This window comes from Neopsephotus bourkii, unplaced genomic scaffold, assembly GCF_033783945.1.
Source record: "Neopsephotus bourkii isolate Nb327-2 ecotype Australia unplaced genomic scaffold, CSIRO-AGI_Nbou_v1 NB_867, whole genome shotgun sequence".
Lineage (NCBI taxonomy): Eukaryota > Metazoa > Chordata > Aves > Psittaciformes > Psittacidae > Neopsephotus > Neopsephotus bourkii.
In genome coordinates this window covers 1,045,550-1,062,291 of record NW_026901363.1, presented here as the reverse complement: position 1 = coordinate 1,062,291, position 16,742 = coordinate 1,045,550, and the positions used below count along the sequence as shown (strand labels likewise).

The 16,742-nt window shown below is 52.3% G+C and overlaps 1 protein-coding gene across 1 annotated transcript in view; it reads left to right on the top strand.

Annotated features, from left to right (window-relative positions):
• Positions 1-3,148: 3,148 nt before the first annotated feature.
• LOC133214079 (gamma-aminobutyric acid receptor subunit gamma-4) overlaps positions 3,149-16,742 on the top strand; it is a 35,316-nt gene continuing 21,722 nt past the window's right edge. The window contains exons 1-3 of the mRNA XM_061356761.1: positions 3,149-3,585; positions 9,117-9,265; positions 9,448-9,515. Coding sequence (XP_061212745.1) covers positions 3,530-3,585; positions 9,117-9,265; positions 9,448-9,515 — 273 coding nt within the window. The 5' untranslated portion in view covers positions 3,149-3,529. The remainder of the gene's footprint in view (positions 3,586-9,116; positions 9,266-9,447; positions 9,516-16,742) is intronic.

Sequence of the window (16,742 nt, the reverse complement as noted above, 5' to 3'; positions counted from 1 at the left end):
CCAGCATCTAACAACTAAACCATGTCCTGTCTGCTTCATATATCATCCCTGTCCTTAAAGGTGGGAAGCCAGAGTCCAGCTGGAGCAGTTATTGATGCAGCATCTGCTGCTGTGGCCAGCCTGCCCAGTGAGCCTGGAAAAGACAAAACCTTGGCTATGCCGAACAAATGCCCTGGTACAGAAAACAAATGTTTCTTCCATGCAAGACGTGCCCCAGTTCAGAGAAAAGGATCGAGGCTTACGCAGGGTTTTTCATTCTCCAAGTTTTCCAAAGGGGCCCTGCATCCAGCTGCTCCTTGGATGTCCTTTACTGCTCCCATCCCAGGCATGTCAGCGTGCTCAGTGCAAGGATGCTGCTGTAGGAGATTCGCAGCCTGACCTTCTGCCAGAGCCCTCAGCTCTTCTGGGCAGGGGGAGGAGATCCATGGGAAACCTCAGCCTGTGAACCCGTTGTGCTCCCGGAGGATGCCCTGGCTGTGTAACAGCACGAGCCCCGCTTCGCTGCCAGGAGGAGAGTGAGCATCAAGGACAGTGGCTCTAACGGTGCTCTGTCCTCAGACAGATGACGTAGAGCGGTCACGGGAGGAGGGGAAGGTGAATTCACCTCCATGCAGCCCTTCAGAACTGTCTGCTGCATGGCCCTGGCTGAGGCTGCCTGTCCTGGCGTCCCCAGCTCTGCCAGCAGTGCACTCAAGCCTGATCTGCTTCTGCAGAGCCCTGTGGGATCTATCTCTGCCCAGGGTCCTCCGGTCCTTGCTCCTCCACCCTTGAAAGATGTGTCTAAGGAGGAGTTTGCGAATGCCAAGAGCCTGAGTTTTACTGGGTTAATACTTTTCTCCACTTTTATCTATTTACCCTCCTATTTACCTATCTATATCACAGCACTCCCAGCGTTGCCCAGAAAATCAGTCTCCTTAGAGAGGGACATTCCTTGTCTTTGGCATTGCCTGAGGCAAAAAGCCAGCAGCTCCTCGCACAAGGAAGAGGAAGGCAGAGCTTTCCCTCCTGCCTTCATCTCACCAGCCACCAACACAGGAGCCAGCAGCACAGGCTTCATGACTGAGAGTGCAAAGGAGCTTTGGAGAGAGCACAGAGAACCCCCACAGAGAGAGAGAACCCTTTCAGAAAGGGTTTCAGATGGGCCCAGGCTCATACAGGACTTTCTGGCTATAGGTGGGATCCCTCTGAAAGCACTGCCATCCTTGCAAGGTTTGGGATCCTGGGCCAGGGCTGGAATTGTCTCCTCGCTTCCCAAGGCTAAATTCTGCAGTGAGGACTGCACGATCAAATCCTCATTTACTGTGGCAGCATAGCCCCCTCAGGCTCTGAGCTCACTAGGACTCTGTAAATAATGAGTTTTATTAGTTTGCTGGTTAAACTGAAATACCAGAAGGCACAAAAAGCACCTCGAATAAAACATTTCCTCCCCTGTTTAAGTTAGGAGCATCCTATGACAGCAGGTCTCAAAACAGATGTCTCTTCAAAGTGGAAAATAGGGGCTGTTTCCTCCCCAAACACTGGTGCAGGACATCTTCTCCTCGGCATCTGGAGTGAGAGCGGTTTTTCCTGGTCAGAGTCATTCAACATGGATCTGAAATGGGTTTCTCCCAGACTGAGGCTACGATGCTGAATAATAAGGTTTTTGCTTGAAAAGCAGTGTGTAGATGAAGGAGAAGACCAGGGGTGACAGCTGCTTGGTTGTTCCTAATGCATAAGACTGCCTGGAAGGTGCCCCCAGAACAGCATCATGAATGGCTGTTGTGATTCCCTAATGCTGCTCAGACCATCTCCAGCTGTCCAAGCAGCAGCCCTCCACGTATCTCTCAGTTCTCAGCTAGCAGAGGGGGTGATCAAAAGAAATCAGTCCCCACATACCACTTCACATTCTGCGTCTTGAGGGGGAGCTGAGAGCACATATACGAACCCCTGCATGTTCTGTGACCAGAGTCCTTGACAGCTACACCTTCCCTATGGCTCCTCTTGCGCCTTTCCCAAGTTCAGCTTCACCTGGCTCCCTGAAGAACTTCTGGGATGATCCGGTGGCTTGCTTCGAAGCTTAAAGGGCTCTTTTCACCTTCATTGCTGCTTTGATATTCATTATTTACTCTTTTGACATGTGCTTCCTGTGAACTCAGCCATCCCAGAGCTGCCTTCTCTGCGTGCAGTAAAGAAACCTAATCTGCAGCTGCTTCTTACAGGGAAATGCCGTCTCCGATACCTGCAGCTGGCTCACACGGCTTTGAGGCTGCTCAGATCTCATGCTTGAGGGCTTAAGGTGATCATTGCAAGAATCAGCAAGGGAGAGCCTGCGGAGGAAGAGCCTTGAAAAATCACCCAGGTGTGCTGCGATGTTTGCTGCTTGGACTCCGCAGCACTCTTAGTCCGCACCGAGGCTGGCCCTGGCTATTAGGCACTGAATGTGTGGAGGGAACTGGTATCTCCCTACCCTGCTAAGCTGAGCAAATGGGACAGTGGTTACCAGCGTGCTGCAGATGGAGAGCAGGGAAGTGATTTGTCCATGAGGAAGGCTGTGACAGGTCTGTGACAGGGCCATGAGGAAGAAAGTCGGTTGCTCCCAGTCCCACTCCAGTCCAGAGGGATGGCACCAAATCCCCACTTGTCACCACCATTCCAAGACCCTCTGGACACATAGGACCAGGCCCCTTGAACAGGGGCTCCTCCAGCTCACGCTGTAACCAGATGAGGAAGGACAATTATCGGCACCTCATGTACCTGTCACAAAGTTTATTCCAAGCCACTGTCACCCCACACGCGCCAAGATGGACTCTTACTGCTGTCGACAAGTCAGGTGCAAAGAAACTCTTGGCACAAACCATGGGAGCAGAGCGCGCCAGGCTGACCCCAGAGCCCACCCGCGCCCCCGGCGGTCCCGCAGCTCCTCCCCATGCTCTGTCCCGGCCTTTTCTTGCGGGACAGCATCCCCAACAGGTGGGAAAGGACCCGCTCCCGGCTGCGTCTCCCAGTGCAGCTCAGCCCAGCGGGAGCTGACGCTTTGCATATTTTAACAATAATTACTCACTCTTTCCTTCTTTTTTTTTTTCTTTTAGGGAAAAACACCCACTGATGTGCATTAAAAAAAGCCACTATTAAGAGAAACCAAGCGCCTCGTTGCGCAGAGGGGGAGCGGGCGATGCTCGCTGACGGTGCCGGCTCCCCGGCAGCGGCGGATGCGCGGGTCTGACTCCACCGTGCGGCCCCCGCCGCTGGCGCTCGGCCGTCGGGGGGGCGCGGGGGGAGCCGGCCCCTGCGCGGGGCGGTAGGACCGTGCGCCGGCCCCTCCCCGCCGGTGAAGAGATGCCCAACTTTCCCCTTCCTCCCCGCCGGCGCGGAGCGGGGCTCGGAGCGCGGAGCCGGGCGGGCGGCGGCGGGGCTGGAGCGCGGCGCAGCGGGCAGCGGGGGGGTCCCGCCGCCGCCCCCCGCCCGGCCCCGCGCTGAGCCCCGCCGGGGCGGGAGAAGCGCGGCCGCCGCCGTCACCCCCCCCCCCGGGGCCGGTCCTCGCCTCACCGAGATGCCCGGGACGGTGCTGCTGCTCTGCCTGGCCCTCGGGCCGGTCCTGCGAGCCAGGTGAGACCCCCCCCCCCTGCCGACCGGGAGGCCCCTTCCCGCCTCAGTTTACCCGTCGGGGCAATGGGAGGGGAGGGGGCTGGAGACAGCATCGATCCTCATGCCCCCCTTATGCCACCACCACCTCCTCACACCCCCCCCTCCCGCTTCAGCGGGGGTTTGAGCACCTCTGTGCCCTCAGCGGCTCATTCCAGCCGGCCCCAAGGCAGGATCAGGTCTATCCGCGGCAGCACCTACTGCCTGCGTGTCCTTTGCACCCCAGTTCCCCTTCTCCGCATGCCGGGAATCAAGAGGACATCCCGTTTTCCACCCCGCCATCACCTCGCTGGCTGAATCCTGCCGGTGGGGGGGGGGGGGGGGGGGGGAGCCCCTTCTGGCGGTGCCCAGAGCAGGATCAGAGGGAGCTAAGCACCTCCTGAGGGCTCCATCCATCACCGGGGTATTTCCACCCAGAGTCGGGGTGGGTGGAAAGGAGCTTGCATCCCTTTCCCTGCACTCCATCCCCTGGCACCCCTGAAGACCCTGCAGGGTTCATAGCCCGGCAGGAGGAGGGCAGCGCGGGCTCCTGCCTCACTCTACAGGTTGGTCCCGGGTCCCGGCTCCGGGTGCTTGGCGGGATCCCGATGCCAGACGGATGCCACCAGCGGAGCGTGGGGCAGGCAGGTGGCAGCTCTCTCCCAGGGCCCGTGGTTCCTAGTGCTTCCCTGTAAACAGCAATGAAAGGCCCCACGCACAAGGGGGTTTTCAAGTTTCTTTTCCCCTGTTTTATTTTTACAATTCCTATCCCCACTGGTAAGTTTAAATGGCTAGATGGGGAAAGAACATGTTGTCAGCAGATTGTTCCCCCCAGGGCTTGGGGGGGAGAGGGATTTTACTGGTTGAAGCTAATTGGCAGAATAAGCTGCCTTAAAGCCGATCAAATCCCATTACAAATGCAGTCAGGGACAGGGAGCATGAATCCTGTTACTAACAGTCTGCTCTGCCAAGGCTTCCCGACCTCAGATGTGGGCAGAATGTCCATCCTTGCATGTCCATCTGGGGCTTGGCTTTCCTGGGGTCGTGGCAGCAAGAGCTGCCCCATGCCTTGTGCCCTGACACCCAATGTGCTGGTACTGGGGGGCATTGAGGACCTAGAGGACGGGGGGGGGGGGGCTGTGGTGGTCCCCATTCCTGTGTCCTACCAACCCTGCAGCACACTGCGTTATGAGAGGGTGAGTGGTAAGCTGCAAGATCACACGGAGGAGCTGTTAAGTCATGTATTCGCATGCCCTTGAGCAGGAAGATTTACCCCATGGCTGGCCTGGCTTCCCTTCTGCCCAGTCCCTTGTGTGTAGCTCTTCCCTGAGCCCCACTTTACCAGAGTCTGTGCATGCTGGGGGGGTGATGGAGCAGGAGAACAAGCCTGTGGGAGAAGAAGGAGAAAAGGAACAAGTTATGTCAGGGTCTTACTCTGCATTCACTGCATTCTTCCTGGCTATAGCTTCAGGGGGTGAATCTCACCTGCCCTGTACTTAGTGGTGGGTGCTGGGGTGAGGAGCCCCGTTCAGATGCTGCATGTGTGTGTGAGCTCTTATCCCACCCAGCTGCAACACCCATCCCCTGGTGCTGGAGTGGGCTGGATGCTTTGTGCCAGGTGACTCAGCATCCCTGGACGGTCCCCCTGCCACAGAACCAGATTACCAGCATTTCCAGGGCACTGTCTTTGCTGGGATCAAGGCACCTAACTGAGCCCTGAAGGCAGGATCCCTGCACAGCATCACACCACCAGTAAACTGGGTTTGGTAGATGGTTGAAAACGTGCAGGCTTGACCACTGGGGCTTCATGGAGCATGCTGTGAAAGGAGAGGTACAAGAACATGTGAAATGGGTAGGGTACAGATTAGTGAGCCCCCATCCTTAAATCCTCTCCCCGCTTCTAGTTTAGAGTTATTTGCCTGAACATCCCTGTGCCTACAACCCTTGGAGCCATTGGGATGGCTGGCTGGAAGGACACATTACCGTGTGGTAACTGGGACTGACCAGTGCTTTTCAGCCATGGAAATGTTGCTCTTGCATTTTGTCACTGTTTGGTCCTCTGGAGCAGGGCAAGCTTTGAGCTGTGCTTGCCGAGGGGCTGGACAATCACATCCCAGTGTCTGCATCCATGATATTTACCATTGATTTACTGGTCTCAGACCTCATTAATGCACCAGGTTGCAAGTAGTAGTGGGTATGCATCTTAGTTAGGTATGTGTGAGTGGGCTCACGTCAAATGTTGTTCTTCCCCTCTTCCTGCCAAGGGAAACCAGTCAGACAGACTGTGCACTGAGGGGATGGAGCCAGCCACCGGCTCTTCGGGTGGCTTTAACTTTGACCATCAGTGTGCTTGGAAACCTCAGCAAAACCGGTGTTTGCTGGAGCAAAGCAGAATGGGGGAGGCGAGGCAGGCACTGTCCTGCTGTAATGCCAAGGGTTGCCCAAGGAGGGTTGTCCAACCTCATCCGTACATATGAGCGCATCTGAAAGGACACCTCCCTGCCGTGCAGGCCTCCTGCTCTGGGCACCAGCAGGAGCTGCCACAGCCCTGACCGTGTGTGTCAGAGCAGGGGATTCCTCACCATGTCCCATCTCTGTCCTGCCCACCCCATGCCCATAGCTTCATCCCAGCCCCATGGCTGAGCAGGAGGGGATGCGGAAGGTGTGAGGTGGATGTTCTGACATTTCAGCAGTGGAGGTGAGGAGACGTGGGTCTCCCTTTCCTCCTGGCTGCATGGAGACATATGAGAACTGGCTGTTCCCTGTCACCACGCCAGTCACTTTGTGACAGAAGACAATGCTGCTGGGCCAGCAAGTGCTCAGAGCACACTGGGATCACTGCAGGTTTGCACTGTGACATTTCCATTAGCAGCTGTGGGGGGACATGCAGATGTCACCTTAATTCCTCTCCTCTGTAATAGCTCTTGGACTCTTCCCTTCTTGAAGTGGGGCCACTGGGAAGAGAGACTGGGGAGGAGGCAGAATCTTGCATAAAGTGGCCTAAAAGTCACACTCCTGACCAGCAAGAGCTGGTGTGCGGCTGTGTGAGCACCGACACCCAGCAAAAGCATGTTTTCTCCAGCAAAAGCTGGCTTGCTTATGCTAAGATGGCTTAGTATGGTTTAGCATCTCAGGATTAGCTGCATTAGCAAAAAGCATATTTTTGGTAGTGTCACAGCATCTGTAACAGGGATGTGACTCCCTGGAAATGCTACCCCAAGCCTTAGGGTGTTAATCAGTGACACTAAATGGGGGGAAGACAGAAGCCTGAGGTCAGAGTAACCAGCCTGGGTTTTTTCATCCTCACAGTGGGGTTTCAAACTCCTGTGGTCTAAGGGCTTGGAGGAACTGGGTTTTGTTTGGGCAGAGAGACATGAGGAGGTCAGTGTCAGCAAGTGACCTGTCTTGGGCTGGCTTCAGGTAGAATGGAGAGAACACTGAGGCAAGGTTTCCATGTAGCTGTACTCTGATAGAGGCATCTGCATCACCCCAAGCACAGGCAGCAAAGGGAAGCATTTAGGATTGCTTCCCCTGCCCCGAGCTGGGCTGTGGGCACAGACACAGGTCTGCACCCCACAGGAGCGGGACCAGCCCCAGACTGCATCTCTGGGACGGTGCAGCAGTGGTCCCCTGTACCTCCTGCTGCTGCTGCTGCTGCTGGATGCCACGGAGCCATCAGCTCGGCTGCATTCCGAAGACATGAACACAGCACACAGCACACAGCCAGGAGAGCCCGCGCTGCCACTGCTCACACAGGGAAGCGCATCCTGACAGTGTTGCTAAGACTCCTTAAGCACCGTTAGAAAGTGCAGCGCAATCAGACAGGAAACAACAAGCTGATGTACCAGTACCTAATGTGAGGCGGCGGCAGGCAGGCAGGCAGCTGCACACAGCACAGCCCTTGTCGGGGAGCACAGCGAGGCACCTCAAAGCTGGGGAGATGCAAAGAGTTTTAAAGCGGCTGTGAAAGCAAGTTTGAGCAGGGGTTTTCAAACAGAAGCACCTGATAAATGGGCTGCAATGTGTCAATTCAATGCTCTTTTTCCCCCTTCAAGTGCCTTTGCCAAGCTCTGCATCCCCCAGGCGCTGAAGGGAGTCGTGTACCCGTGGTGCCTCTTTGCACCTCGGAGCTGCGAGGCTCCAGCTGGGAAGTGTCAACACAATGGCAGCTCCTGCTGTGAGACCCTTTCTGATGCTGGACTGGGGGACACGCTGACATGGCAGACATGGAGGGGGGTGTCCCGGGCGTGGGAATGCTCAGCATTCTCTCCCATGTATGGCTGTGTCATTGTGGGGACAAGCTCATGAATGAGCTGCCCAGAGCAGCAGCAGGTGGTTAGAATTCCCCCTCGTGACCATGTGGACCTAATTTAATTAGAGGGTTTCTTCATCAGGCACTGTAGTGGCAGGACAAGGGGTGATGGGTTTAAACTGAAACAGGGGAAGTTCAGTTTAGATATAAGGAAGAAGTTCTTTACCGTGAGGGTGATGAGGTGCTGGTACTGGCTGCCTAAAGAGGTGATAAATGCTCCATCCCTGACAGTGTTCAAGGCCAGGCTTGATGGAGTCTTGGGTGACATGGTTTAGTGTGAGGTGTCCCTGCCCATGGCAGGGGTTTGGAACTGGATGTTCGTAAGATCCTTTCCAACCCAAACCATTCTGTGATTCTAAAAACTCCTTTAGGAAAAGGGAAGGGTGCAAAAGGTTTAGAGAGGGCAGATGTGAAAGGCAGTGGGAGAAGCTGTTGCTAAATGGTTCAAAGGAGGATGCAAGCTTTCCTTGCTGGGTTGGAACTAGAAGATCAGGAAGGTGGAGCATCTTTAAATGGGAGCTCATGCTAAACTAAAGGCTGGGGAGGAAGGGTTGGTGGGTACAGGGAATGGGTTGTGGCAGGTCTTGGCCTGAGGGCAGAGGAGTTTGCATAAGGCTTTAATTTCCAAGGATATGTGCTGGGCAGATGGCTGTTTTCCTGGCAAACCAGACGTGCATGCTGCATGCTTAGTGGTTTTAGGACCTCTTTTCTCTGAAGTGCTTTTATTGTAAGTGCATTGCACCCCCAAAATGCTGTTTGGTCACCATCATCTTCATCAGAGGTGCAGGCAGAGCAGCTGAGGTATTAGGTGTTAACAGGCAGCTCCAGGAGCAGGAGCTACTGGCAGCTGGGTCCAGGCATTGGATGGACAGGAATGCCACAGCAGAGGGCAGGGACTGGCTCCCATGCTTCAGGGATGAGCAGTGTGTCTCCAAACAGAGCTGGGGACTCTGTGGGGCACCCCATGCCTGCTAGTCCTGACCCTGCATGTCTGGGGACCCTGAAGCGAGCAAAATGCCAGGTGAGTTGTGTCTTCTTATCAGTATGGCTGAGAGGAACCCCCCTGAGGTCCTTATGTTCTGCATTCTAGCACTGCTGCATCCTCCTCCTTTAGTGTCTCTCAAACCCAGCTGTGCCCCTATTTCCACAGAGCACCAAAGAGCTACAACACTGATGTTCTCTCTCCTTTGTCTCTCTGCTTCAGGTGTGAGAGCACAGAGGAATACGATTATGATTACCTCAGCATCAATAAAACCTGGGTCCTCACCCCCAAGGCACAGGAGACTGATGCCACGCAGATCCTCAACTCGCTGCTGAAGAACTATGACAACAAGCTGAGGCCTGACATTGGCAGTAAGTGTCCCTCTGGTGACCTGACCCATCTGTGTCTTGTGTTTTCCATGCTTTTGTGGTTGCTGTAGTTGGGATCTTTGGTGGGATGGAGCCACACTGACCCCAGATGCTCCCTTGGTCCTCAGCCCTTCATAAATAATCTCAGCCGCAGCTCACCATTACCTATTTCATTTTGTTCACAGTCAAGCCCACGTTTATCGATGTGGATATCTACGTGAACAGCATCGGGCCGGTGTCTGTCATCCAGATGGTGAGTGGGGCCGTTGCTGCAGGGTCGCGGTATCACCACAGCTGGGACAGTGGGATGTAGCTGGCCTGGCACTGTTGGCAGGTTGTGTTGTACTGGACATGGTGTGAAGGTGATGTTGTCATGAGAAGAGGTGGATTTGCTTCCCTTCCCTTGGGAAGAGGTGCTCTGACCTGCTGATAGATGGGGCTACAAAGGTTTGACAGACGTCCCTGGTTAGGAGCAAAGATCTTGAAGTGCCCTTGGAGAGCTCAGCAACATTACCATACTCACGAGCTCAGGGAGAAGGATAATGATGCTCTGTGGTCCCCATTGGCAAAGTGTGGACAGAACCTCTCCTGCTTGGGAAGTGCATGGGCACCAGGATGCCTGAGGCAAGTTGCATTACCCTGGGTGAGCCAGTGTGGTGGTGGCTGGGAAGGGGAGCACTTCCCAGGAGGACTGAAATAGGTACCTGGAGATGGTTTCCATGGCAATGGTCTGATGGTGTGAAACTTGGGTGCCCAGGCCTGGCCTTCAGTGCTGGGGAGGGGCACACAGGGTTCCCCAGGTCCCACAGCTCTTCTCCAGCACACAGCACCTTAGATTGATGGCACCACAACTCTGACAGTTTCTACTTATGGCTTGGACCCCGTGGCATTGGGAGCTGCAGAAACACTTGGTCTGAAGAGCCCCCAGGCCATGCACTGAAAAGCAACCATTGATTATTTTATTCACACAATATTTACGATGTTATTCACAGGAAACTTACATTATTATTTCCCTGTGAAGTCATTTCCCCCTCTTTTTTAGAAAGAAACAAACATGACTGGTTTTAGAAGACTTCTTTGGCCCACTGGGCAGTGGGGTGGAGAGGACAGGAGAGGTACAGCCAGGACAATTTAGCTTTTCTTGTCTGTCAGTGCAAAGCAGAGCAGGAACAAAACCAGCCCCCTGGAAAAGGCAGTTCTCAGGATGGGCACGTTATTTTTAGTTTCCCAAGTAGAAAATTTCCACTGAGCAAAGCCCTCTGGGTATGGAGGTGCTGTAGGTGCAGTACCTCTTCTGCTCCAGGGAGCCTTTTGAAGCAGCCCTTCTGATCAGCCACGTCTGAGCATGTGCCTCTGAGCAGCATGTGCTCATAAGCCACCAGATGGGTACCTGGCTGGGTGCGCGATGAGGAACCATCAGGAGGCCCAGCAGGGGTGGCCTCAACCACAGCCCAAGCCACGTGTATGTCATCCCTGGCTGCCAGCGGATACACAAGTTCCTTCCATCCCATGTGGGTGTGTGGACACAAAGCCACAGCAACATAACAGCAGCAGTGCAGGGGGAAGGGTGCAGGATGTACCCACGTCCCTGGCCATTGCTCTGCCTGAAGGTAGAGCATTAGAGTTTTGTTATAGGTGGCTGTCCTGTCTGCTCTGCACTGACCAAGTAAACCATGCAAAACCACATCCTCATTCCTTCTTTTTTCCCCTCTCATCCACTTCACCCCTTCCTACCCCTGTTGAAAGTTCTGCTCTCCTCCCGGTTGCAGGATCACATGTACTAGCAATAGAGTGGCTTATAAAATCCATTCTTGCATCCAGAGTTCATCTCCTGCTAAAAGGAGATACCAGACACTGCTGCTAGTCTGGTTTCCTAAGAAACATAGCTTACACCGTGGTGATGGATACATCCATCCCAATCTCCCAGGTTTTTAGATCCACCAAGCTAATACCAACTATATATGGCTGCAGGTATAGGAGCTTCAGGCATACGCAGCTTCTCAGTGTTTTTGTGGAAACAGGATGCAGGGCAGTAACAACAGCCATCCCCACCAAGAAGAGCTGTTGTGTACTCAACACTTACAAGACACCAGAGAATCCTGGGAGAGTGCTGCTCAAGGCAGCCCTGACTGCTCCTAGTGCAGCTCAGCCCATGTGGTTGCTCTTTCGAAGCATCAGCAGAAGTTTTACACTTCATGAAGTGGGGCTCCACAACTGCAGAGGATGCCAGGGGCTCCCAGTGCTCTTAAAGTAAGACAGGAGTGTGAAGGCAGGACTGGCAATTGGAATTGCCTATATCTGCTGGGGAAGCTGCTGCCACAGGGCTAATGTGCACATCTGCAGGTTCCCCACAAGAGGAAGAGATTGTCATTAATGGGGAATAGCATGGTGAGGAGCTGCTCAGGTAGGGGGAGAACTACTTGATACAGAGACAGTTAAGGGACTTTATGGCATAGAATCATAGAATCAGAGAATAGTTAGGGTTGGAAAGGACCTTAAGATCCTCAAGTTCCAACTGGCTGAACTGTCTCTCTGGAGCGCCCAGATGCTACTGGCTGCATCGCAACAGTCACCAGTGATCTGAAGACACCTCCATATGAATCTCCAAGTAGATTACTATGGGCACTTCTCCTTCTCCCCTTCCCTACCTTATCACTCCTTGGGCAACTTCCTAAGCTTGAATCTGTGATGCCCTTAAGCTTTAAATCCCTTCTCCCTGAGATGCTGGGCTGATAGTAAAAGTACTGAGGACAACTACACCCCGGTCTCATAGCCTTGAATAGCAGCCGTCCGCCATCTGTACTCTGAATACCTCCCCCTGCTCATGAAAGAGGCTGCATCTTGCTATAGTGTCTCCTGAAGCAAGAGAAAGGGGCTGTGGCAACACTGTGATGGTGTCACCTCTAGATCTGGCTGCTTCACCCACTTGTTTTGTGTTTATTTGCTTTTCCATACTGATACAATGAATTAAGTCATTCTGTAGGTTGTGCCAGCTGCTGGCAGACTGGCATCAAACCTAAGGTACAGGTTGTCTGCTGGGGATGTCATTCCCATTTTGCCTCTTTTTATGTAGCTTCTTCCAATCTGAGAAGCTCTGCCTTCTCCTAGCTATCAGGCCCACCCCACATGCCTGATCTTTCTTTATTCCCATATGCATCCTGAGGAAATGGTCATATCTGAGGGAAGGAACCAGCTAGATCTCTCCTGAGCCCATGGTGAAATTTCTCTCTGCCACAAATAGAGAGGCTCATGTAGGCTGGAAGCTTGCTGGAGGGGAAATGTCCCACTGATCTCTTTTAGGTGCATTATGATGATAGCATCTTATGTAAATACTTCTCTTTCACATAGCCAGGCTATGTAGAAGGTAAAGACCTAGTTCTGCTTTTAAATACAGCAGCATTACTGTGGCTATCAGCTTGGACCAGCATGGTCTGTGTTATCTGAAGCGGAGGGCTATAGCATGGCCTGACATGCTGGTGGCTCTAACTTAAGCAATGTAAGTTTGAATGCTGATGTCCTATGGTCCTCTGCTCACTCCTCAAATGGTTAACTACTCACCACATCACTGCCTTCAGCTTGCTGATGCTCTGTCAGGGATTGGAAGTTGGCCCTGCGTAGCCGCTGTTCAACCTCCAAATGATGAATCACGTCGGGATACAAAACTGATTCCAGTCCTTAAAAATGAATAGGTGATTTGAAAATGTCCTGTGCTGGGTGTGAATTCAGCATCCCCTCATCAATCATCTGTCATAAATAACATGAACATTCAGGAGCTTGCAGAAGGCAGGCAGGTTTGGAGGGGGGAGAAATGTAAAGTGATTTCCTGTATCATTTGTAGACCAGAATGGCAGTCTTGTTCTCCATTAAGGTAGCTGAGCAAATTTACATTCTCATCTCCCTGGGGAAAGAACCCTCTGTGCTCTGCCAGTCAAAATGTGGCAGTAACCATAAATGAAGCTAGGAGATAGTTAAATGATAGGAAGTGGGATGGGGCTTGGTTGAAAGAGGATGGGCTGAGAGGGAAACAGTGCAGAGAAGTGGGACCATCATGTCTGACAGCTGTTTGCTCCAGATGCTGCATGGACTGGGACTTCCTCCCTGTCATCATGAACCTGTTGTCTTTGGGTGGGATTGGGACACTTGGTGCTTCTCAGGGTGGTGGGAAGATCTGTTTACACCATCAGGGAAAGGATGTGCTTGGCCATGAGCCCTTCCAGAGCCGCTTCCTGCCTCTGGGTGCCAGCCAGCCGCACCTCAAGCCAAATGAGTTATCACCCACAGCACCGCAGCTTTCCAAGCTGTGTCACGGATCTGGATGTCCAATTAGATTCCCATTAACATAGTGTTTAGGTGCCCTTGATTTATCACTAAGCTGAGCCTGCTGCAATGAACCACCTTGGTTCTCTTGTGTCTGTGGGGAGGGCAGCAGGGACCTGCAGAGGAGACTTTGGGTTCACACTTTTTTTGCTGACTGGTTCTTTGCTGGAGGAATTTGCTCCTAGTTTTGTGTTGTAATGGCTTTATTGCTACAGATTATAGTGTTAACGGGTGTCAAGGACACCTAGAGCTCTGGGTCACCTTCCTTTAGGGATGCTTAACTCTCAGAAAATGATGAACTAAAGTGGTTGCCAACTACTGGGGCTGAGTGTCTTTCAGTCCTGTGGATGCCCGTGAAGCGACCACAAGAGCCAGCATGGGTGGGAGCGGAAAAAGTGCTTCTGTTCTGAGCTTGGGGATGGAGCCAGTCCTGCCCAGAGATTCCTCCTTGAAGTCAGAGCTGAATGTCCTTTTCTTCCTTTCTTGCACCAAGCCAAGCATGAGGCTTGAGGAGTTAAACACTGAGAATGTAGCCCAAACACTACGGTAGCCTCCTGACCAAAGTGAATGGAGACACGCCATTCATCCAGGGACCTGCTGCCTTACCTGCTTCAGCTGTCTGGAGTCAGAGGCAGTGTAGTCAGGGTTAGTTTAGGTGCTGGAGACTCCTCTCTTTAGTATATGTGAGGTTAAACCCTTGTGTGCCAAATCTTGTAGCATAACTGAATGACAGCTCTTTTGCTGGGATTGTGCATCACCTCAACCTGATTCTTTACTGGTAATGAAGATAGAAAGAGCAAAATTGCCATCCATCATTCACCAGGGGCTCGATTCTGCTGCCTCTGAAGTGCCTGTGATTTCCAGCAGGCAGGGCTAAGCTCCTACCTCCCTCATTGCAGCAAATTATTTTCTTATCTCTGGCTGTGAGCAGGGGACTGCAACCCCACGAGGGTGATAGTCCAAATACGTGTTGAATATTCCTCCCTTCCCTCTTTAGGAGGGAGGTGCTGCACACAATTAAATTCATAATGCTGTGCCTGGCTGCATTAGTTACCATGCAACACGCTAACAAAATTGAGGATGAAGAACATATTTTGCCACGTCTGTAGTACTGCAGAATAGATTGAATAGATTTACATGTGAGGTGCATTTGTGAAAACACCGTGAAAAAGGGGGAGGGAGGGAAAGGGGAAATGTTTATTCGTTATCAGCTGATGAATAATTAATTTACAAACGTTGTCTTGTTAAGTATAAATTAAATCCTCATTTGACACACTTTATAATTTAGAAGTATAAGCCCAGCATGAATGAAAAGAACTCCCCACTGACTGCTTTCATGTAAATCCTGAGGAGCCGGGGAGGGAGGTTTGCCTTTCAGAGTTAAAGCTGACAAGGGTTAGTGGAGAGGAAGGGAGCTGCTGTGACAAAGCCAGCCTGGGGACCTGGGACACTTCATTGTTGCTTTTGGGTGCTCTTTGTGCAGGGATGGCTTAGTGGGGCAGGGAGGCAGTGGCTGTGGGCACAACCCTCTTCCAAGGATTGCTTCCTCCCCCCTTGGAGCTGCTGAACTGCAGCTCTTTAGGTAAAATCCCCATCAATGTCCTGTTATCAGTGGGCAGCAAGCCGGCAGCTGCCTGTGAATGGCTGAGCTACCCCAGCAGCAGGGGCCAAGATCCCCAGGAGAGGAGCCAGGTTCCACTGAAGCTGTGCAGGACTGAGCCACCTTTGTGGAGAGCACAATTTGAGGCATCTCCACATGGAAGTGAAGCTGCATCCCGAGCACTGGCAGTTGTGCTTTGTCGGAAGGCATTAGTGTGGGAGTCACAGCAGGAAGCCTTGGGTTACAGCCGTGGTGTCCTGCTGCAAGGCTTGGGTTAATATCTTTGCTTCTTCTTAATAGATGGGGAAACCGAGACCGGTAATAATTGTCTGGCTCTGAGGAATACTTAAGTCCTGATTATACTTAGCTTTGGCTGCTTTGGAATAAGTAGGAAGGAAATGAAAATGGCACTTTTAAAAACGCTTGAATATGTTTCTCTGGAGCACAAGATAAGCCTATAGGTAAAGGAAATTTGTTACCTTCCCCCCTTCCCTTCTTCCCTGATAATAGACTCCAGCAGTTGCACAGCACTTCTCAACTGAAGGGACTTCAAAATGCTTCACAAATCATCTGTCTAGGAGGCAATAGCCCAGATGCACCCACTTCTAGGCTGCACTGCAATGCCTGAAGCATGCCACAGGTCTCTCTGCCAGGGATTCTGAGCTCTTCTTGGCCTGCCTGGTGTGCAGCAAGAGTTGGTCATCAGCATGAATCTAGTGAGGCTGCACAAGACATGTGCTCTTGTAATGAGCTAGGTGGGGGTTTGGTTCCTGATAAAGATGAGTATAGCACAAATGTAAAGTGTTGAGAAATTGGTATTACTCACTAAGGGCACCAGTGCTTTTTCTGGCCATTAGTTTCCATGCCTGAGTGATGGCTCAGCACCGCTGGAGCTGATGGTGCATTTATAATGTCTTCACAAATACTCACTTGCTTGGAGAGTGCTCCTGTCTCCTGATTCCTTGATGTTCAGGGATCATTCCTGTGTGCCCAAGTGCTAGGATAGAGCCTGTCCCTCACGTAGCTGCTCGTGTTGGCGTGACGGTGAGGTCGGGCACACGATGAAGGGCAGTGCCTGTCCTGTAGCCATCGTTTGTCATTGCCTTCAGAAACAAAATAAATCAGGAGGCCACTGAGGAATAGCACCAGTCATCTGTGACTTGTGGGACAAAGCACAAACCGCAACAGAAGGTCTAATGAGATAAATGAGTTGCTCTCATCCTGACTGTATCCCAGGAGCTTCCGCAAGTTTTGGGGTCTGCTCCCAGACTGGGAAAGTGCTCATTTATTCACCATGAATAATTCAACTGGCTCCTTTTATTATCCAGAACTCACACTAATCCCCTCCAGATATTTTCTGTGTGACATCCATGTTGGTATTTTATTTATAGGCTGTTTATTGTGCAGGAAACACGAGGAGCCCGTTATCAGTGCAGATGAACAAAGCACTGGGGTTTTGCCTTTAAAACTGGGGGCTAAATAAAATATGAAAATCTGGACAGCAGCGTCCTGGGGAGAAAACTGCTTTTCTTCAGAGGCACTTCTGGAGAGCAAAGCCCTAAA